This window comes from Aplidium turbinatum, chromosome 8, assembly GCF_918807975.1.
Source record: "Aplidium turbinatum chromosome 8, kaAplTurb1.1, whole genome shotgun sequence".
Taxonomy (NCBI): domain Eukaryota; kingdom Metazoa; phylum Chordata; class Ascidiacea; order Aplousobranchia; family Polyclinidae; genus Aplidium; species Aplidium turbinatum.
The window spans coordinates 29,243,045-29,265,637 of NC_137479.1; the positions used below are offsets into that span (position 1 = coordinate 29,243,045).

The 22,593-nt window shown below is 37.6% G+C and overlaps 2 protein-coding genes across 4 annotated transcripts; one reads left to right on the forward strand and one right to left on the reverse strand.

Annotated features, from left to right (window-relative positions):
- The first annotated feature begins 1,052 nt into the window (after nucleotides 1-1,052).
- LOC145776338 (isocitrate dehydrogenase [NADP], mitochondrial-like) lies at nucleotides 1,053-13,366 on the forward strand. 3 transcript variants are annotated; one of them, XM_082587738.1, is made up of 10 exons: nucleotides 1,053-1,180; nucleotides 4,687-4,781; nucleotides 5,296-5,461; nucleotides 5,804-5,964; nucleotides 7,021-7,164; nucleotides 8,708-8,844; nucleotides 9,647-9,798; nucleotides 10,549-10,661; nucleotides 12,037-12,227; nucleotides 12,487-13,366. In XM_082587738.1, the coding sequence occupies exons 2-10, from the start codon at nucleotides 4,731-4,733 to the stop codon at nucleotides 12,566-12,568; spliced, it is 1,197 nt and encodes a 398-aa protein (XP_082443864.1). In that variant the 5' UTR covers nucleotides 1,053-1,180; nucleotides 4,687-4,730; the 3' UTR covers nucleotides 12,569-13,366. The 3 variants fall into 3 exon arrangements, with proteins under 3 accessions (XP_082443864.1, XP_082443862.1, XP_082443863.1); XM_082587736.1 differs by lacking the exon at nucleotides 1,053-1,180 and adding an exon at nucleotides 3,641-3,786; XM_082587737.1 differs by lacking the exon at nucleotides 1,053-1,180 and adding an exon at nucleotides 3,757-3,811.
- A 956-nt stretch (nucleotides 13,367-14,322) lies between these two features.
- Nucleotides 14,323-17,365, reverse strand: LOC145776244 (uncharacterized). The gene is made up of 3 exons (XM_082587645.1): nucleotides 17,257-17,365; nucleotides 15,617-15,707; nucleotides 14,323-14,645 (listed from the first exon to the last, which is right to left on the reverse strand). The coding sequence occupies exons 1-3, from the start codon at nucleotides 17,320-17,322 to the stop codon at nucleotides 14,323-14,325; spliced, it is 480 nt and encodes a 159-aa protein (XP_082443771.1). The 5' UTR covers nucleotides 17,323-17,365.
- Nucleotides 17,366-22,593: the final 5,228 nt, after the last annotated feature.

Here is a 22,593-nt window from a genome sequence, read left to right on the forward strand (position 1 = left end):
TTTCATCAAACTTAGTGGTGCAACCCACTTAATTGGTCGCAAACAATATTGTAATAATGGGGAAGTTTTATGTTTTCATGGAGTTAGTTGGAAAATCAATTGTAGGTTTGTTTATTTTAAATTTGCATTAAAAGTTAAATTGACTGAATGCTTATTTTTGCTTATATAGTAGATTGCACCACAAGTGATAATTTAAGCCGCTTTAAGCTGTCAGGTTACGCAACGATTGTTTTAAATTCCACTTTGAATAAAAAAAACTTTCCGACTAACCCCAGTCTCCCCTAGGTGTCGAAAACGTTTGAGTCATTATGTTAGATATTTTGTTTTGTATGTAATAATCAATCAATCAGTTTATATATTTGTTACAAACATAAAAAGAAATAATTAATTAAACTACCATTCAACGTTTTATAGGCAAAGAAAACTTTTTCTCGAACCGTAGAAAATTTCGAGAAAAAATTTTCTCTGCCTATAAAACGTTGAATGGTAGTTTAATTAATTATTTCTGAAAGTTCCTTGGTTTCATATTAACATAAAAAGAATACAAAATGTGCAATAATCTGTTGTGTGTCACTGTCATATGACGAGGAGACTGCGAAAAGTTCAAGCGGTCATCTAGTCAGCAGCCACCTCAATACATTATGTTAAACCCGCTAAGGTTAGTTTGTTTTGCTTGTCTGAAATGCTTTTTCTTCGGAACATTTTTCGTTTGGCTACGCAATTACTTTGGATAATTAGTTAGGGTTAACTAATTCTTAACTAATTCATCTAGGCTACTTGTTTTACAGTATCAGGTTTGGTGGCCGTGCTTAACTATACTTATCGATGCAAATACCGCAATATTAGATCTTTTTATGCACGTCTTAAACCATTAAGGTTTTGCCACCTTTTCCTTTTGTTGGTTTTGTTACTGTATTTCTTTTTTACAATATCATTTCTTTTTGCGTTCTGACAAAGAAAAATAAATTGAATTGAATTGAATTGGTTAGAAAATTAGAGATTCATGTCTGCAACTGTTGAAAATAAATCACATTCACAGATGGAAGCACTGGTGTGGAATGTGCGGTTGTGTGATACAAATCAACTGAACTGGAACGAAGGCAAAAACCTTGACAGCTAAGCAATGTCATACGCCGGTATGCCTTTTAATTCAATGTCACTCAGTGACTTTGTCTTGTGGGTAAGTGTGTCTTTGATGTGTTGGTTCTTTCAACAATTTAAGGTTTTATTTGAAATTAGATATGATTTAAGAATTGTCAACAGATTGTGGAATGGATTGGCCGAGTGGTTAGCACGTTGGGCTCACAGTCGAAAGCCTGCATGTTCGACTCCAGCTACCCGCACTTGCTGTTGTTTCTCTAGGCAAGAAACTTTACGATAATTGCCTCTACCCAGTGATCGATTTCGAGTAATGGGTAGTACCAAATTTAAGTCATAACTAGAGTAGACAACCAGAAGCAGACATTGCCGTTGGCTGCAGCGTGGGTCAGGTGTATGTCGGAAGGCGTACACCGATGCATAGCGCTCAAGTCCGCTTTCCCGCAATGCAGGATAAAGATAAAAACAAACATTTATGATTCTGTTAGCTAGCGTAGAACAAACCTCCCTCAGGTATGTTTAGAAACCTTTCCATGGTATAGTTTGGTTTTGAATCTTTATCCTCGGACTGAAAAAACCTTGATAGGTTATTCTTGGTAGTTTCGCATTCTTGTAGAGGCTTTTGACGCAAGATTGATAAAGTGAAGTTTCTGATTGTTGAACTGTTGTTGCCAGGGAATTATCCCATCCATTAGATGGTGCTGAATGAAGAGCAGTCCTTAGAATAGGTTGCTCAAGCGCACACCCTGAAAGTCGAATCAACACCGCTTGATCTTGGAGCTTCTTCATGAAGTCACGCGCCAAGCTATTGAGGCGGACACTGTTTTTCTGTTTATCACTTTACTTGGCCTGGTACTGTATGTAACTTCTTGTGGCTAATACTATCGTTTTAGTCCTGGGCATTGATGGAAAATGATAAGGTAGAGTGGAAAGTCAGATTACAACCTAGCGATTAGCATCGCAGTAGTCTAAATGTGATCAGTCAAAGTTATCAAACCGTCCACCAGTGGCGTATATTCAGGGTGTTCAAGGTGTGCACTGCACACCCCAAGAAATCCAGAAAAAAAGAAAATTTCCATCGGTTGTCGATGTTCTTTACTTTCATGATATTCTAACATCTTGCTGCATGCTGATTACTTTCTTTTCAATTGCAAAACTCGTCCCCTTCTAATTTTAATACTCCAACGTTTGAGGTCATTGCCTTTAATTTTTTTCGGTCTTTACCTTTAAGCTGGGTGTGCACTGACAACTTGGCGAGTGCTATTTAAAATAAACAATTAAGAAAAATGACGTCACAAGGCAGCAAAAACAGCAATGGTTTTAGGTCAGCCAGGCTGTGCACTCGCTGATCTGCACACCTTGGCGCGTCATTGGGGGAATCCCAGGCAATAGCAAGTTTTAGCTTGTTGGATTAGAGTTTGAGGTGATCAGCGTTGGAAACAACTTTTGCTAGAACTGAAGCAACAGCAAGCTTTCTACGACGATGTAATTCAAAAATTTATTGCACAAACAAGAAGAATCGAATTATGCTATAGATGAATTTTCCTTCTGTAGTCGAGGTGTTAAACATTTTCGTTTTTACTAAGTAGGCTAGTACGGCGGATAAAAGTACAGCCGACCAACATAGCAATCGACTTTCTTTTTTTGTTTATTATCGAGTTGCTTTGCTATTGTTTTTTGTTTTAACTTTCACCTGTTTGTTTTTAATTCGCTTGTAGCCTACATTTCTCAAGGTGTTGCGACCGTGCCTAATCCTTGCATGAAGTAAATCATTTCCATCTCGAGCACGCTTTAACTTTCGCGTTTTTTCAGACTCCTGCTGTGTTATGGCAAGTAATATTGTTCGTTTTGATGGTCGGAAATAAAAAGTGAACTGAAGTATGTGACTTTAGAAATGCAACTTAATGTTTGACATTATTACGTCTTTCATTCAATGCGCTGTCAACTAAATATCTATTTTGTAATCTTCTCCATTCCGACAACATTATTTTTGTCAGTTCTGTTCATGTTCAGAATTTGTGCTAAAAATGCTCTCTGAACGCACCAAATTCAATGCTATTTTAAAAATTTTCTGGGGGAGGTCCCCCAGACCCCCCGCTGTTGCTTTGCCGTCACTGAACACCCTGTCAAAGTGGTCACGGTACGCCACTGCCGTCCACCTCAAACAGTATGTAACTCTGATAATTTCCATTTCATAAGTGTGCACAATTTGAGTAATACAAAAATATCTAGAAGTGACTAAGTATTTTATGCAATAAATGGAGGTAGTTTATACCATAGCTAATGTTATAGCCTTAGCTATAAAGACATTGGAATAATAGCCATAAATGGCCTTTAATTTTGCTGTCTTTCATAAATCATATGTTACTTTCAGCAATCAGCAATCACATCGACCATATATGATGTACCTATAAAGTTATACTGAAATGTTTTTATAGATTGTTGCTTGCATGTTAAAGGTACCGTTATGCTGTATGTCTCTCTGCATTAGATTATTGTCAGCTGTAAAACCATTTTTAATAAATTATTTATTTGCAGCTAATTTATAGAATACTTTTTAGTGTTTTTCTTGTTTTAATTAATACCAACCTGTGATGGCACTTTCAAAAAGCCCAAATCTTTTGCAATCGTTAAGGAAGTCGGTTAATGTTGCCGCTATTTGTGGAACCAATGGATTCCAGCGTAATTGTAAATTTCAGACTATGTAATTTATGTAAATTTCAGACTAATGTAAATTTCAGACTAAATTGTAAGTTAAATTATATATATCGTCTCTAATAAGCTGAACTATCGACTATCGTAACTCCAAAAATGCAGTGTTGAGAAAATTGAATTTTAAAGTTCACGCTGTGTTTGCTGTACATTCATTTACAATAGTTCATCGTTCTGTATCATCAAAACTAAAGTAGATAGAGTTACGATGCTTTAACAAACTATACTGTAGTCTATAAAGATACCAAATCAATCAAAAACGCAATTTTGAAAAATTTGGACTTACGATAGTTCAGCTTATTAGAGACGATATAGGCTACTGAATTTACAGTAGGAGTGTTTAGTGTATCGTCATGTGTTATCTGTTCTCCACTGAGCTTGATCATCAATGTTTGTTTCAAATGACTTTATTTAAGCTTCGGAAATTTCCAGGATATGCTTAATCCTTTCATGCAGACATTATAATCTAATCTATACAAACAAATTGTTTATCTAAACCTTTTAAATGGATATACTATTGCGTTTGTCTATATATAAATTTAATTTTTTTACCTTGAGGACTTTTGCATTTGGAATCCAGTACAATCAATATTTAAAGAATAACGTTGGTTGCAAACTTGCAATGCATGTTAAACTTGACATACATACAAACAAACTGAACTGTTTATAAAGCAATGCCATACTTTTGTTTTTGCACTGTTTCAACTCGGTCTCAGTCGCTCACACATACAATAAGGCAAGATCAGTAAACTGTTATTCTTCAACATACTTTCGATGTTTCTTTGGTCTTTCACAAAGCAATGTTGCACTGCTAATTTTGTTTGAGTTTCGTTTCTGCTGATGTAACCACAGTATGGTGTACCATAACTTTTTCAGATTCAAGCGATCGGCGTATTCAAGTTGCAAATCCCGTTGTTGAAATGGATGGAGATGAAATGACAAGAATTATTTGGGATATGATTAAGCAAAAGGCATGTTATGCAAAGTTTAACTTTTCTTGTTCTAACTTAATTTGGAGCTTTTTTGTATTGTTTGAAAAAACTTTTGTTCTTGTTAGCTGCGCTTCGGTCACTTTATATCAAATGAAGTTACAATTGCCTATATTTTATATGGTATCATTAAGCCACTGTTGTTTCTTCTCTCTGTTAACAATTTTTGTAGTTGTAGTTACAAGGCAGCTTTTTGACAACCTCAGTCCCAACCATCAATTTGCTTTTCTACATTGCTTTCATGTCTAGTGCTCTATTATATCATCTTTCTAGGATAGCCTCACCCCATATCTTCAAGGTAAAGTCATTATTTATAGTTCACCATGCAGAAGTCACCATTCAAAGCTTATTACTTGACGTATAATGCACTTTGCACAGTATAATGCACGATATGTCACTGCCAGTTTTGAGCTTCAACAGGAGGATCAATATTTTATATGAATAAATATTTATGTTTTGTTGTTATCTTTTTGACAACATTTTGCACTATTTACAGTTAATTTTACCTTACCTCAACGTTGATCTGAAGTATTATGATCTTGGCATGGAATATCGCGATAAAACAGATGATCAAGTTACCATTGACTCGGCACTTGCCACTTTAAAGTATAATGTTGCTGTGAAATGCGCAACAATCACTCCTGATGAGGACAGAGTAGTAGGTAGGTATTTTGATTAATGTTAATATTTATTATATATAACCTTCTTACAGTTGTTTGATTGAAAGGTGGTGCTTAGAAATAAGAGAATGTTAGTAACAAATTATTGTTCTGATAGTTGAGCTTGTTGTCTTGCCAAATCATATCATGTGGCTGCTTCCTGCAAGAATAAATGCTGTAATCACATGCTTGACATATACTTACGTTTTTCAAAGTTATATTCATATAAGAATGAATTATAAAATCAATGTTTTGATCCACTTTTTTTACAAGGAGTATTTTTGGGATTATAGATGTGTTTTCTTCAAACCAGTTAATTCCTTGACTTATTTCATTCTGCCTCAGAATTTAATCTCAAACAAATGTGGAAAAGTCCAAATGGAACTATTCGTAACATTCTTGGTGGCACAGTGTTCCGGGAACCTATCCTGTGCAAAGTAGTGCCTAGGCTGGTGCCAGGGTGGACTGACCCAATCGTGATCGGCCGCCATGCCCATGGTGATCAGGTGACCTGCATACGTTCAATTTCAGGCCAAGTATTGAAGTAAACTAAATGCTGATATACTGCAGTGATGCTTACAAATTTGTCAGTTAAAAATTCCAATAATTGCCTATGGATTTTTGCCAAATGTGACCTTTGATGAAGCTGAGTGCGGAAATGTCTCAGGTTTCACATTGTCAGTAATGTTATAAAATCGTTGTTGTAAGAATTGCATTTTCTACCAAAACCACTTACGCGCCATCACGTGTTTCGTGGTTTTCTCGAAATCACGAAAGTGGATGTAAGCGGTTTTGGAAACAAGCTCTTCATATACTTTTATGATGTTAAAATATGCTGTGTGGCCAAGCTATCTCGAAATTTTGTGCCTCTATTTTTACGGAATGGCTCGTTTCGGTGAGTCCGATTTGGTGAGTTCCCTATTCGATGTGAGCCTTTTTCGGTGAGAGCCCTATTCGGTGATTTTTTTTTAAATTGTTGGGTACCCTAGCCTAATTATCATTGCCGTTATAGGGTTAGGGGGTAAGGGGTAGGGTTGAGTATAGGGTTTACTGGTTAGGGTCTTATTTCAAAGTTTAGCGACGTTAAAACGATGTAAAAGCGGCAATGATAATTAGGCTACGGTACCCAATGATTTTCAAAAAAAATTTCAAAAAATCACCGAATAGGGCTTTCACCGAAAAAGGCTCTCACCGAATAGTAGCAGACCCCTTTTTTTAAACCTGGTTCTTCATTCGTGGAAATTTGCAACAAACATGCGGATTTTACCTGTGCTATGCTAAAATGTGCTTTTGAACAGTTTTGTTGAAACTTATTAAAATCAATTTGATGAGTATGAATGTGTTTTTATTCTTGCACTAAACTCGTTTCTTGCAAGAGCAATTTTATCTCGTTTGTTTTTATTCATTGTCATCACATCCCAGACAGCAAATCAGTCGCTTTTTACATTGATTCAACGTCTGCAGACGTTGAATCAATGTAAAAGCGACTGATTTGCTGTCTTGGATTGCCTGTCGATCGTTTATCCAATATCCCCTTCTCATTACTGAATATTATGTTGCAGTACAAAGCAACTGACTTTGTGGCGCCAGGGAATGGTAAGTTAGAGTTGGTGTACACTCCAAGCAATGGCGATCCGATTCATATGGAAGTCTATGATTTCAAAGATGGCGGTGGCGTTGGAATGGCCATGTACAACACTGACCAGGTGATCCACTAACCTCAGAAAGCCAAATTCGTTCTTTTTACATTGATTCAATGACCGTAAACGTTGAATAAATGTAAAAAGAACGGATTTTACTAGATAAGACAACGCTTGAAGTTTAAGTAGTTTTTAAAGCAGCTGACCCACATTTCCATTCGTGTTATTTATGAGTTTCAATACGCAGTTGTTTGCCGCACGTCCTATCTTATCTCCTAAACGTTTTTTCATAGTTTGTTGTGTGATGCACTTTTTTGCCTCGCGTAATTAACCGCCATGTGATGTGCCTTTCTCCTCTGCTTTGCAGTTTCATTCTTGTGCATTTCGTTTTTAATTTATTTTGTAGATCAGTTATTTTCAATGTAGATGTTATTGTAAAATCAGTTATTTTCGTTACTTGAGAAGGGCTAACTTGAGTATGGCCGAAAACGTTCGTATTTTATAGTTTTATGTTCACTCTAATTGTATCATGTTAAATGCCGTGTGGTTGCTTGGTTTTATCTATTTATGAGTTTAGCGAATATTTTATCTGTAGCTGGTGTCACTCACTGCAGTTGATCTGGATGCAGCCTTCACTTTACAAATATTGAAAAGCAGGAAATGCACACTGCACTGGATAGCGATATTTCTGTGTTTGTAATTTTGGTTGAATTTTTATGTTCGGTGCTGGTCAGCTATGGCCAGCAAACGTGCTTTGTACTGTATTTTACTTACCAGAGTTGCAGATAACTTCATTCAATAAAGTTTAAGAAGAATAGGTTTCATACTATGTTAAACCAAAAAATATTTTCCCAATCCTTCAGTACATATGTTGTGCACTGCATTTTAACTATATTTTCACTCTTTACTACTGTACATTCATATAGATTATTCCGCTTTACGCTGTCATACCACTTTGCGGAAATACATCCGCCTGCAGAATTGCGTTGCTTGAAAAGTTGTGAAATACAAAATAACTTCATTGTTGCGAAGTCGTAGATTTCCTCTTCTGTTCGACGTATCAAAGCCTGCAAAAATGACACTGAACTACAAGTGATGCTGTACGGTTCGTGTAGGTATTCGTATCAGGGTTAAAATCTGGAAGCTATTTGTTGCTCTGTCAGTGACTGTAAGCAGATTGTTTGTCTCCAACAGAGCAGGAAGTTTGTCGCACCAACCCGGAAATGCAGAGGAACAGGCCTGAGCTGTTGGCTTTAAAATATCTTACAAACCAAACAAGTCATTGGACTTTGTTTCTTATGTTCCGACCTCCAAATCACAGTATTCCACTTGCAAACGTCATTTCTTGGCATTATGCGGAAGGGGATATAACAACGTGTCATTGAGTTGTGGTTTATAGAGGTTTCCAACAAAATATTTATGCCACACTGAGGGATCAGCAGGAATATACTTATGAAGCCCAATCGTGTTATTGTATATGGAAGAATATGTTGCTAAAACTTTTCGTTTTTTAATTTCAGCTTCGTAGAATCTACGTACTTCTTTTATCACTGTAGGATCTCGCTCATGGCGTTACATCTGACAACATCATTATCACGTTTTATTTCAGTCCATCTCCGATTTTGCGCACAGTTGTATGCAAGTTGCATTACAAAAGAAGTGGCCACTTTACATGAGCACCAAGAACACGATTATGAAGAAGTACGATGGAAGATTCAAGGACATTTTTGAGGAAATATTCCAAAAGTAAGTTGTTTAAGCAAGTTGTTATTCATTCGAGTTCGAAAATTGAATGTTTAAGGTCTTATCTTGAACAGTCAGAAGATATCGTCTTAACTTAAGCCCAGTTTTGTGGCGATGTGCAATAAACGACTTCTGTAGTCCATCGTGTGTGTGTCAACGTCTTACTGTTCTGCTGATAACTTTCTGTAAGAAGTTTGATCGCCCGAGTTTGGTGCACTTTGATAATATCACCACCACTTTACCCTATGACTCTGTTTACTTGCTATAGTTGTCAATTAGTGACTTAATACTAATCGAAAAGTACCAAAGACAGGCAAGACACAACACAGGGTTGAGCATTACAACAGTATATTAATATTGGTATATTAATGTAGAATGTAGTGTTGTAATGCTCAACCCTGTGGTATTGTTGTGTCTTGCCTGTCTTTGGTACAAAAAAGTAAACTCTCTCTCGAAACTATATAATCGAAAAGTGTATGACAGAAGCTGTGCTTGCATTATTATTATTACCGTTCATCGTGTAGCATTAAATTATTCATTGGCTGCAAGATGTGCTCATATGAACTGAACTATTGCAACAGAATATCTAATTTCCCCTCCGAAGTTTCCAGCGGCAAGTTTTTTGATCAATATTTTTAAAATCTTGTTTTGTTTTTATTGCCATTAACAGAAGATTGTTGCACAAAATTGAGCGCTTCCATTGACCTGTTGGTTGCAGTTCAGACAGAAGTTTAGTCCGCTCATTACTGGGTCTTTCAATAAGCGATCTGGGACCGATAGCAATAGTTTATATTTTCCACTACAGACATTACAAGAAAGACTTCGATGCAAACGGGATGTGGTATGAACATAGACTCATCGATGACATGGTCGCTCAGGTGCTCAAGTCCTCTGGCGCATTCGTGTGGGCTTGTAAGAACTACGACGGCGATGTACAATCTGATATCCTTGCTCAAGGTTAGTGGCCTTTCAAATTCATGTTTTCTAGCAATAGTTGCAACGTTCATCTGATGAATTTAAAAATAAAAGCAGAAATATGCAAGTTATTTTATTGCTTCACTGACGTTTCGCGTACTATGACAATGCGTATCCTCAGGGCGAATAAAGTAATAAATACGTTCGTAACAGCGAATAACGTACAAATTAAAATACTTTTAGTTTTCAATGCCACACCCCATTGACTACAAATACAACACACCTTTTATGATAAGATAGAGAGAATGGTGCTGGTAACAGGACCAACTAAGCCATCTAGCTTGTCATTGATGTAATTCCTTTTGCGCCAACGAATATAAGATCACTGTCAGGGCTATGTTCACTCTAGTACGGTTTTGTTCGATTAGGTTGGATGGTTATTTTAAGGTTTTGGAACGCTTTAAAACTCTATTTAATGGGAGAACTTTAGCCCTTTATACACGAAGTAATATCATTAATTGATGATGCCAGTTTGATGCATGAAACACATGCTCATTGCTGTCAAATTTACAAAACAGCAGAAGCGTTTACAATACTTCAACAATAGGAAACTTCAATCTGTCAAACTCGGTGACCAAACTTCCGCTGGTGGTTCAAAGCCTTTGCAAGTATGCGAAACTACCAAAATTAAGCTCTCAAAGAAGCTTTCTCGGTTCGGCAATGACGATTCAAACAATTAATCAAAACAAAATTTGCCCTAAACTTGTCTCCTCAACAATCTTCCATCTCCAGGTTATGGTTCGCTTGGTCTCATGACCAGCGTTCTGATGTGTCCGGATGGTAAGACCGTGGAGTCGGAGGCTGCCCATGGAACGGTGACCAGACATTACAGGGAGCACCAAAAGGTATCCTTGCCTTAGATTGTAAATAAGTCGCTTGTCCATGTGAAGAGCAACAATTTATATTAACAAGGTCAAAGGTCAGAGAGGGTAGCCGATTAAGAATCTTGGCCATTCAGCAACCAATGCATTGCATGTTCAATTGTTTTTAGGCAGTGGCTATTTGACCGGCGCCGGTCTTTGAATCTGAAACACTATTTGACCGGTCATGACGTCACTATACAGTCACTTTTTTCTTTTTCTCTTTCAAAGCAAAAGACGAGAAGCTCATATAAGTTCTAAATCCAGCCATTTCACTCAACTCGTAACGTGGCGCATGCGATACGTCGCCGCCTCCGACTCTAGAGGGACTGAGTTCGATACTACCCCGAAGCGTTCTTTTTTTTTATTTATTTTTTTTTAACTAAATTTTGACACGAAGTGCATTTTTGTAGTCAGTTTTTAATTATTTTTTATGTCTTTTCAAATGTGAGTAATAAAGTTAGAGTTTTTTTAATTTGCTGGAATTTGAGAATTTCTCTGGGTAATTTTCCGATTGTGGCCGTGCTAACTACTGATACGGTATATAGCCTACATAATTTTTCAATTCAGGCACGTTTTAAACTTTTCAAGGTTTTGCCACGTCTTCCCGTTCATTAACGTGCTGGGAGGTCTATATGTATCGATTTTTGTAGATTGATGTGACCGTGTTTGCCGAACGAAGCAATACATTTTTGCTCTCAACAAAATGCACTTTGGGTCAAAATTTAGTTAAAAAAAAAGAACGCTTCTGGGTAGTATCGAACTCAGTCCCTCTAGAATAGGAAGCGACGACGTACCACACGCGCCACATAACGAGTTGAATAAAATGGTTGGATTCAGAACTTATATGCGCGCTTCTCATCTTTTGCTTTGAAAGAGAAAAAGAAAAAAAGTGACTGGACAATGACGTAATGACGGTCAAATAGTGTTTCAGATTCAAAGACCGGCGCCGGTCAAATAGCCACTGCCTTGTTTTTAACACTTCGGTTTGGTCGCTACTAGTGGAAGTGACTGATTTTTTCGTTGCAGCGAATGCGTTCACCCCTTTCATCTATTTCATTCTGTGCATCGCATCTTCCTTCTCCACTCCAACTGGTCTACTTTATTCTTTGCCTGTTCTTGTCATGTTTTTTTTCCGACGTCCAAGTTCGATCCACCTTCAAACCTTATACTTTTCTAAAAACATTCTGCTGTCATTTCCACATTCCTGCGCCACCACACACATTGCTAGCATGTCACTTCATGTGTTGAATATCTCCAAAAAAAACGCTGACCTTGCAAGACCACGTATTCCCCTTTCTGCCTCAGCATCGGGATTCGAGGTTTGTAATTCTCATCTTGCAGAATTGTGATATTCCAGGGCAACCCAACCAGCACCAACCCAATTGCTTCCATCTTCGCGTGGACACGGGGTCTGGAGCACCGCGGCAAACTGGACGGTAACCAGGACCTCATTAAGTTCTGCCACACCTTGGAGAAGGTTTGCGTGGACACTGTAGACAATGGAGTCATGACCAAGGATCTGGCTGGTTGTATTCATGGCTTGAAAAAGTAAGTCTTTAAATTTTTTTGTGGGATTATCAGCAACAGGGTTGCCAGGTAATCCCGGAAAGTCTGATATTCGAACATTTTGGGACAATAATAAAAATATTTTATTTATTGTCCAGCACTTTACTGATATCACAGAAAATTAAACGTTTGCATAAAGAAATGACGCTGGGAATCATCTAAAAATCGAGCGTTCTGCGCAAAATCATTCAATTTGAATCAAACGTTCACTTTCATCTTGCGTGTGTTTGTTGTATTTCAGCGTGAAACTGAACGAACATTACGTCATCACCACCGATTTCTTGGAGGCGATAGAGAGCGGTTTGAAGAAGTCCCTCGCTTGAAGAAGTTTTTAGTCTTGGTTGTATATGTCGTTTCAGTATATTTGCTAGAAAAAATTGACTTTTCTTTCACATAAGTGGATGATTGTATGGAACAATCTCATCTCAAGACATCTTATTCAAATTAAACAGCTTGAATTCTTGCTCCGTTTTTTTTTAACGATTTAAAAGCTATCTGCACACTAAGTAAGTGGCTAATTTCGTGGCATGGGGTGGTGGGCGTAAAGTAGTGGTTTGTGAACAAGTTACCTTTTGTGCCAAACTTGCTTAGTCATTCACGGAGCAATGTTACGATCATTGTGACAATCTAGTTATATTCGCAATTAGCAGCAACTCTATACAATGTTAGTTTGAAATCGACAGAATGCATTAAGGATATTTTTTCACTTTATTTTGCATCCCAGACAGCAAAATTTGTCATTTTTACATTGCTATCTGGGCCGGCCTTTGCTTTGTACTACCCTGAGCACATTACGGTGGGCAGATACGAACAAACAATTCAAGTTGCCTTCAGAGCAATGTAGACCTTTTCATGTTTACATCAGCGCGTCAAAATTCAAAACATTGCTCTTTTAAAACGAGTTGATTAATTTTCTTATGTGACCTTTTATTTTATGTTGCGTGAAAGTTCAAATTGTGTTTTTATTGTTTCTGGGTGTTCATTTGGGTTTATATATGAATCGTGTCATAATCATTCTTCCAACAATCCTTCTCTGTGTGTGCCTATTACAGGTGCTTTCCATCAATGCTATTTCATAATGTCGATGTTTTCAATAAATATGGAATCTGTCGTGGTCGAATTATTTCAAGACACTGCTTTTCGACTTAAAAGGTGGAGTCTGCCTTACAGTGAGATAAAGGTGTCGTGAAGAAAAGATTAATTTTAGAATAAGAACGTCACTAAAGTCAAACAGTGACTGAGCTGTATAGATTGCAAACGTACAGAGCGAAAGCATTATGACGTAACCGACATGACTTTTTAAGCAAAGGTCACTATGGGTCAACGTTGTTTATTTTTTCCAAGCAGATTGAAAACTGCTGTTGGTTGGTTGGTTTTAAATCTTTGTCCTCGGACAGACAAAGCCTTGATAGGTTATTCCAATATTCCTAGTAGTTTCGCATACTTGTAGAGCAGGGTTACTCAACTAACGTTAACAAAGGTCCAGTTTGACAAGTTGAATATTTTAGCGGTCCGGTAAAGAAGTTATTTCCCACGCAACCACAAAAGTTAAATTATCTCTACCAAACCACTTTTTTAGGTAAAATGTGACTCGAATTGGATTTCTGAGAAAGTGTTGGGGAGTCGAAGCCCCCCGTTGTGATTTACTTATCAACGATGCAGTGTACATTTGTTATTTTTCTTTGTTTCAATTGTGTTCGTTAAGCGTGCTGCATCATTTAATGATTTTGCTGTTATAATATTGCACAACAAAATAAACCAATCACTCTCAAAACAACAAAAATGGCCTCAATTCTAATAAAGACAGTCTGCTTCGACACTTGGCAGAAACTTTGACCACTTTTTACAATACACCAATTATTATTTGGACTATCTTTGCCACCAGGTATTGAGTCTGAACATGACCACTACTCCACTAGTATTAACGGCAATGATTGAGCTAATGAGTTCAAACAGGAAATTTGATAATTAGTTCGAAAATGCGCCCTTCGAGTCGCCTTTTCCGATAGGTAGCCTACTTTGTCGATTTTGCAGCCAGATGGCCTACTATTGGAAGGAAACTGTTTCTTAAAACCGGTTATACGTGATAATATATTAATCCAAAAATTATCGTGAAAGCTATGAGACGAAAAGCCATCAATCTTTTTGACCGTGACTGTCCGCGAGAAAACGGAAGCAACCCAAAAACCCAGCCAACGCCTAAAATAGCTGTCCCAGCTTTGAACCCAACTTGCCACCACTGGAATGCAGGTTCGCATATTTTACAACTTCTCATGCAGTTTCGCGCCATCCATTTCGGGTAATGATTTCCTTTTGTTTTATCGAAGCAATATCCTTTTTCTGCCCAGACCACGCAGTCTTCATCGTAAGATGGATTGTTGGCACACTCTCCTGGGTTGGCTAAACAATGGGGGGAAAAAGACGTTTCATTAAAACGAATTTAATTGTTTGAATGTTGTGTCAAGCCACATCTGCGGTCTGTAATGTTTCTGCCATTACTATCGATATATCTGGGTTCGATGCCTAATCGGATCGCACCATTTGATCATCACACCACCACATCATTTGAAGGTCTGGTTACAGTTTGACAGGGGCTGCAGTATCAATTTGATCAAAAATAAGAGTTCATAAGGTAGGAAGTAAACTCACGTTTCGAAAACTAAACTGTCTTCCTTGTTAGTGCTTTTGAATTCAATGTTGCATTTGGTAGAGGATAATTTTTAAATATCATAGTCAGATAATAATTGATAGCAACTTGATGGGATTGAATTGCATAATTCAAAGCAACGCCGCTTGTACCCCTCGCTATCTTGTCTTGTGTCCACACTCCCATATAGTTTGTAACAGATCGTCAACACCTTTTGTGTTTGTTCCTTAGTTGTGTTTATACATAGCAGTGCAGATTGGAATTTCAGTCATTTATTATTAACATTTTACGAATATCTGTTGTTTTTGTATAGATGAATTAGTTATTTTCCTGACGAGGGCAGAAAGTTTGCCGAAAACGTTTGAATTTATGTAGTTATATTTTATTTTATGTATTGTTTTTGAATTTTGCAATTCAATCTGATCAAGTTGCTATCAGTTATCTGACAATATTGTATTTGTAGTACACCGTAGTTCTACTTTTGCTATTGGAGACTGATGTACGATTCTTTCAGTAAAATTGATGCTGCAACGAAATCTTATTATACAACAAGATGGCGTTTAAAAACATTAAAACAGTTCCTATAAAAGCTGAAGTGGTAGGCTACTACAATCTTTCCCAAATAATTCCTGAGTTGTGCTTGATTGTAATAATAGCTGGCTTTGGTTGAACGTAACCATGGCTTAGCATTTGTAACGATTAAATGATTTTCTGAACTTCCTACCTGACCAAAACTCCGGTGGGAAGGGAGGGATACTTGCTGGAACTTGTTTGCTTCCAAATTTCGGTGACTTCTCAGTTTTAGATTCAGTTGCCTGAAATATAAGAGAACTTTAGCATGTTTTTTATGAAACTTTTTTGAGTAGCTTAGTTGGTTCTTCTATAATTTAAATCCAAGCAAACAGTTAGCTATTAGGCCTACTGTGTTACTTGCTAGTGTGATATATGCTTTGTGCAATCATTGCGTGATGTGTGGGTGTGGCTATCGGAGGGCATCGATAAAAGTCACCTTGCCCCTTTGGCAAGCTAAATTCTGACACTGGACTATTTAGGACTCTGTTGTATGAAAAATAGGCTGCTGGATTTGCACCAAACGTAGTCTAAAACCAATGTTTCTTTTTAGCCACGCTTTCCCCATGAGGCAAGTCTTCCCTACCGTCTCTGTACGTCCTTGTAGCCTACCGTCATTGTTGATCGTGTCAAGCAGAATAGCGCCACTGTTGAGCACTTTGAACAATTAAATCAAAAATACTGTAACCTACTCATTTTTCTTTGCTGTGCAAGCTTTACTTTCGAATACGACAGAGGCTACCTTTGAAGTGTTATTATTAGGGCCATTTTTATATGACCTTAAAAAATCAATTATATGACTTTATTTTTTGGAAAATATGACTTTACATGACTTTATGTGAAAATCGTTTATTTTTACATACGAACAACGTCACTCACGGAACTAAAGAGTAAAACATACGCAACATAACAGTAATACGCATCCATTTTTATTTTAAACCACTGTTGTAGTACAGTTTCATGTAGTGTGGAATGTTAGAGTCTTTAAAGTTACGATTTGGACTTAAAAATGACTTTAGTAAGGAAAATGAGCGCTCCACAGACGCTGATGTGGGTTGACACTTCTGCAGTTTTGCATAAAGCGCTGGGGAAATGTCTTGTCTTTGTAGCTCCATAATTTGTTTCACATCGTTTTTGTCCAATCGCTTCTTAATGTAATTTTTGAGCTCAAGCGGATCTTTTCCGAAATCAAGGGCATTTAGATCAGCATGGGCATCTTTGATGGTGTACGTACAACTTTCCATTTTGAGTATTAAGTTGACCTCAATGTGTGACCTCATAAAATGTAGGTCTGTGACTGTAAGTGTTACATATGTAGGCTAATCTTACAGTTTGCCTTCGTTCAATCAGCAATTGCCTTACTTTCTTTAGTGCTTAATTGCTTCACCGCTTAAATTGGTATTTTTTATTTAAAGTATACAACGGTATGACTTTATAACTCAAAAATATGACTATTTAACTTAAAAAGCTGATATATGACCTAACCAGGAAAATATGACTTTATATGACTTCATAACTTTCTTAGTATACCTCATAGGGATGCGGTTTTTGCGTTAAAATTGATTTCACGACTTAGTGATGCATAGAAAAAAATATGACTTTAATGATTATGTATAAATCTACACAAAGTGATAAATTTTAAGGGTCCATTGGCGAAAAAATAATTAATTCAAAACATCTCCAATAAACGCTGTCTCCTGCAGCTCACTGGCAACCTGCTCAAAACAAACTAAACTACAGAGCACTTATAATCAAACCGACCAAGAATAACTTAAACTACTATTAGTCAGTTACCTTTGCAAATTGTATGAGATTAAGTTGGCTACAAGCAAGTAGAAAAAGAAATCCAATTACTTCCATTATTGTTAGCTCTTGTTTTATTTTCTATAAAGTTTTGAATAGCTCTGCCGGTTTTATTTACCATACTTTGTCATTGCTAACCACAACTGGGTGTAATTTACTTGGAGTTGAAAACTGGTCAAAATATATTTTGCCTCAGGGTATGCTGGCTCAGTACAAATCACCGTCGTTTACGTTGCCCTGATGTATCGTTGCGTTATTTCTCAAATCCATTTACTGTTTCTGTTGGCGACTTCTATGACATTAATACTTGCATAATGTTATTTGTAGGCAGTGGCTCCGAGAGGGGGGGGGAAGTCGGGCCAGTTTCCCCCCTATAGCAAAACATTGTAAAGGAAAAACGAGTAGTTTTTTGTTTTTGCACTTTTGAGGGGGGGGCCATTTTTAGTACCAAAGTAAAAATGTACTAACTAAATAATCAACAAATTCTTAAAAAGTGTGTAGTTCCAAGTATTTCTCAATCATTGTAAATGTCACTCTCGATGCTTCTCATCAAGAACAAATCATTTTCGTGTTAAGGTGGGCGATGTTGAATAGCTTCAAGACGGAAAATCTGAAGCTGAAATGATTTCTGTATCACTGAACGGTTTCGATTGTATTGATAGTGTCAACTTGAAAACTGGTGCTGTTTTAGCTGAGCGGGAACTATTTTTGCTTGGTAATTGAACCTTAACTTCAAAATCTGCCTTGGCCATGCATAGGATGTTGTATGTAACATAAGTTATCTGTGAAAGTTAAAGGTATCAATCCAAGCACGATTAAAGAAAGTAAATCCTGTAGGCTATATTTTTTGCAGGGAGTCGAACCGTTTGATTTTTCCGGTTCGGGTCCGGTTCTGGTTCAAAGATTGTTTCAAAATTTGGTTCAGTTCCGGTTCAGGTTCGAAGAAACTTAAAACCGGTTTTATAAGTTCCAGTTCGGGTCCGATAAAATTAGGCCTAGGCCTACTATTGCCCAACTACTAACTAGCCCAATTGGGCGTGAAAACCGCAAGGTTGGCAACACTGTTCTCAACACTGCTTTGCTCAATTAACTTGCCTTTGTTGTTTGTTGCACAAGTTACAATCAAACTTATTGTCTATGATGTCACAGAACAGAAGTTGTTTACCTCAAAAAATTCCTCTCCAAAGCATCGATGATAGTGGATCGTGTGTTACGGAATAGGCTATAATTCATCCGTACAATGTGGCCTCCAAGATAACAACATGCTACGTACAACTTCACTTACCACAATGCGAACAATGACGTAATGCTGGAGTGAACCGCTTTTTTCAACCGGTTCGGGTTCGGTTAGGGTTTAAGCTAACTCAAATTTTCGGTTCAGTTCCGGTTAAGGTTCAGACAAAATCGCACCAAAACCGGTTTACAAAAATCGGGTTCGGTTCGACTCCCTGATTTTTTGTTTATGGATCATCATCAGTCATCATCTCTGCCTGCAGCTGATTGCGCATCAACATGAGTTATTTGCTTCTAAGAGTGGCGATTTTGAGCCAGCTCGCCCAGTGTCGCCAAGTTGAGTCCGGTCCATGATTGGATGTTGTCTTGCCATCGTTTTGGTTGTCTGCCACGTTTTCTTTTTCCTTCTGCGCAAATTTTGCTGATTCCGAATTGTGATCCTTTAGTGTGGCCGAACAGTTTTAAAACTTTTGATTTTATTAACTTATTGCTGCAATTGGATGTAGCCTAATTTTGTCATAGTTAAAAGATCTTCTGTTTTCGTATGGTCAAGTAGCCTTTTGTTGGTCATGCTTCTCATGATGTGATTTTGGAAGGTAGGCCTAGTGAGTTTTTTGCTTATGGATGTTGTTGCTTAAATCTAGTTGGAATTCATAATGTTGCCTACAGACAGCGTTGTTCAAATGTCTTATCATTTTTGGAGTAATTGATTATCTGTAAGCTAGTGGCATCTTTAAAGTTATAGCCCAGTCAGAGGAAAAATTCTGAAAAATCTAAAGAAAGCTGTCCTATCATCTTGCAAAGAAAATTGACTTCGAGAATGTAATCAAGGCGTGGTGCAGTCAAACCCAATGCTTTACATTACCCTTTTGCAACTGAAGCTCTAAAGACGTTTCTTAAATGCATCAAGTTGGAACCAACAAGAGCTTGATCGGAAGCTGAGTCAATGCTAAAGTAGCCTACAACTAGCAGTTTTAAATTTGTGACTGCTTTTCATTATGTGGATTACGGTCCTAAACAAGATTCACTGATGAATTTAATGAAATTAAAGGAAGATGTAATCTAAGTAAGAGAAAGCTGAGAAGAGTAGGCTACTACTCGCAAGCTAAAGTTGCAGTGGCAATTATAAATTTAAAAGAAAATGATTTTCTTTTTCTGAGGACAGAACGCTTTTATAACTCCACTTAACTAGCTGAATCATTTGAAGGAAATGTATTCTACCGTACATTGCAAAGGATTCAATAGTTGTTGGAATTGACAAATGTATCAACAAACTCAACCTTATCGTCGATGAGTTTGAAGTTCCATGAAAATTTTATCGTATGTCTGTTGTGCGGTTGCGGGCAAGTGGGACAAATTTAAACCATTTGTAGGCTACAACAATAACATTTTTCAAGACATTTTGGATGAGTTGGTACTTTTGACAAAAAGCCACACAGCAAATTTCAGCTGCAAACCAGAACGAACCACCCCATCATCTCTACACAAGGAATCATTGATTGCTACTTTCGAAAGGTTTTTCCAAATAGTTTTGTTATGATTTTTTTTGTGTTCCGGTAGCTACCTCCAACGGTTGCGCTTTGAGAACGTGGTTTTAGCAATTACTGAAATTTGTAAAGAATTGTTTGCGCTCCAGTAGGCCTATGACTCAAAATCGATTGAAAAGCCAAACTATACACGCTGTGCATCAATTCAGGCGTCGCAAAATTTTATCATTTGATGCTGTGATCCGTAACTTTGCATTGCAAAAAAGCCAGAAAGTGTTGAATTAAATCAGGGATGTCCAAAGTAAGTTTGAATTAAATCAGGGATGTCCAAAGTCCGGCCCGCGGGCCAACTCCGGCCCACGAGACGTTTTTGTATGGCTCGCGCCTGTTGTTGTACAATGTGTTATTTTTGGCCTGCAGACACACAAAAATCATATAAATTCAACTTGCAGTTTTCAGAAAAATTATTGTGGCTGTTGGCCCGCGAACACTTATTATCAAATCTGGCTCGCGTAGGAAAAAGTTTGGACACTCCTGAATTAAATACTTGGTTGAACTATTTTTGTTGCCTGTAGGCCTATTGTGTATTTACAAAGCTTTCTAGACAAAATATTTAGCCTCAATCAATGGCATTTTTGCTGCAAGTGTAATTCAGTTATTATTATTGATAATTTTTACATTGAGCGAAGTTCTTTTCATGCTGAGGAAAGTAGGCTAATTTCAGCTTAACACGAACATGCAACGCAATATTTGCTAAAAAATATTATGGGGCCCATTTTTCGTATTGTTTCCCGACCAGTGCTGATTTCTCTCGGAGGCCCTGTTTGTAGGGCCCACGAAAGGCAACGTTTCTTCTTTGCAACATCAATATCATCAAAAGTATTGGCCCACCAAAGTTTGTTCGGGTTGCTCAAGGCCCTGTTGAACAAGATGCGTCAAGTCAACACCATACGTCATCCAAATTTTCTTACAGAAACGCTTTATATTTGTTTATGAAATTTGTTGAGCAATAATGATGTCCGACACTGTTTCAGAAAATTCTTTCAATTTAATTTTTTTAGAGATACATTATTACCATGTTAAAACCTGTAATTGTACAGAAAGCATGACTTAGGCAAAAAATCATTTTTCGTAAGTCCGAGGATTATGATTCAAAACCAAATCAAACGTTGAAAGAATGTACGAGACCAGCGTTTGCTTGTTGGGCAATTATCACGTAACGTTACGCAATTACACTGTGATTCTTGTCTAACCAGGGCCGAATTTAGCTGATGGAGGACCCAAGGCACTTTTAGGTCGGGGGCCCCGTGCAAAAACCACCTCTACGTCTACAGTAGCATTAATCCAGCACCGCACAGAATTTTGCAGAAACTTCAAAGGCTGAAAGAACAAATAATAATAACACAAAATCACATTTTTTTCCACGTCGGGGAGCCCTTCAAAAGGAGAGCCAGGGGCACATACACCCTCTGCCCCCATTTAAATCCAGGCCTGTGTCTAAAACCGAAATGAGAATATTTCCTTTTTAAAACTTGTGTTCTCTGTAATATTTTAAACAAAATCTGTAAACTTACACCCATTATTCTGTCAGCATCAGCTGAAGATGCTGTTAGTACAGCGCAATTGATTCTAAATAAATTATGCGAAGAGGTTATATTGTTGTGCAAGTGCCAGCATTCGATGAATGCAAAATTACATGACGCAATACCTTCAATGCATTTCCAGCCACAAAATTAACCGTTTTTCACATTGATTCAACGTCTGCGGACGTGACGAAGTGATAGAATTCAAGTGACGAATTCAACGAAGTGATCACACCATGAAAAAGTTTCTAGTTTCAAATTAGTAGAAAAGACTGCGTTCCACTTTTCTGGATTCGATCCCAGGTTGGGCAAAACAAAGTCCAAAGCATGGAGGATGTCGAACAATGATGTGATCGCATCGTAAATATGATGCCCATTGAAACGAGTAAAAAAGGTAAAGGTGGGTCCCATACTTGGATCCAAGCATCGGGGGATGAGAAGATAAGGCTCTCATTATACTAAGCCTTTGGCACTAAGGAAAGTAGGGTGGTCAGTGCCTTTCTCTCGGCCGCCTTTACTTCAGCAAGAGGTGAGCGGTGTTTTTCAACAACCAGCATAAGCGGGGAGCCGAACCAGGAATGCATGATTGGAAAGCGAACGCCTCATCCACTGCGCCATCTCACCGCGTAAATGAGTACAATCCCTAAAAGATCTCAGAGTAGTTAGTTTTGCGTAAAACAATTTGCCCACTCCAAAACAAATTGAAAACTATACGGCCAGCAACCCTGACAGCAAAATGCGGCATTTTTATATTGATACTCCGTATACAGACGTTGAATCAATGTAAAAATGACGGATTTTGCTGTGTAGGAAACAAGAGTTTCACTGCGTCATCTTGTTGAATAATTGATTTTTGTCGCTAAGCAACATCTGGCGTTGCGATTTTCGCCTGAGACTCATTGATAAACTGCGCTTCTTGCTTTCAGCTTTCGACAAGAAGCGATGAGAATACTTAATGAGACACAACGTCTTTTGAAAGCGCGACTCAGCATTGCCAGCCAGGATCGTTCTCAACCTTATTGAAA

Excerpts from the sequence above, each read along its gene's own strand:
- LOC145776244 (XM_082587645.1), bottom strand. The coding sequence starts at position 17,322 with ATGGAAGTAATTGGATTTCTTTTTCTACTTGCTTGTAGCCAACTTAAT. Across the intron at positions 15,708-17,256 it reads ATCTCATACAATTTGCAAAG|GCAACTGAATCTAAAACTGA; the intron begins GTAACTGACTAA and ends CTTATATTTCAG. Across the intron at positions 14,646-15,616 it reads CCCACCGGAGTTTTGGTCAG|CCAACCCAGGAGAGTGTGCC; the intron begins GTAGGAAGTTCA and ends CCCATTGTTTAG.
- LOC145776338 (XM_082587736.1), top strand. The coding sequence starts at position 3,693 with ATGGCACTTTCAAAAAGCCCAAATCTTTTGCAATCGTTAAGGAAGTCG. Across the intron at positions 8,845-9,646 it reads TTTGAGGAAATATTCCAAAA|ACATTACAAGAAAGACTTCG; the intron begins GTAAGTTGTTTA and ends TTTCCACTACAG. Across the intron at positions 12,228-12,486 it reads TGTATTCATGGCTTGAAAAA|CGTGAAACTGAACGAACATT; the intron begins GTAAGTCTTTAA and ends GTTGTATTTCAG.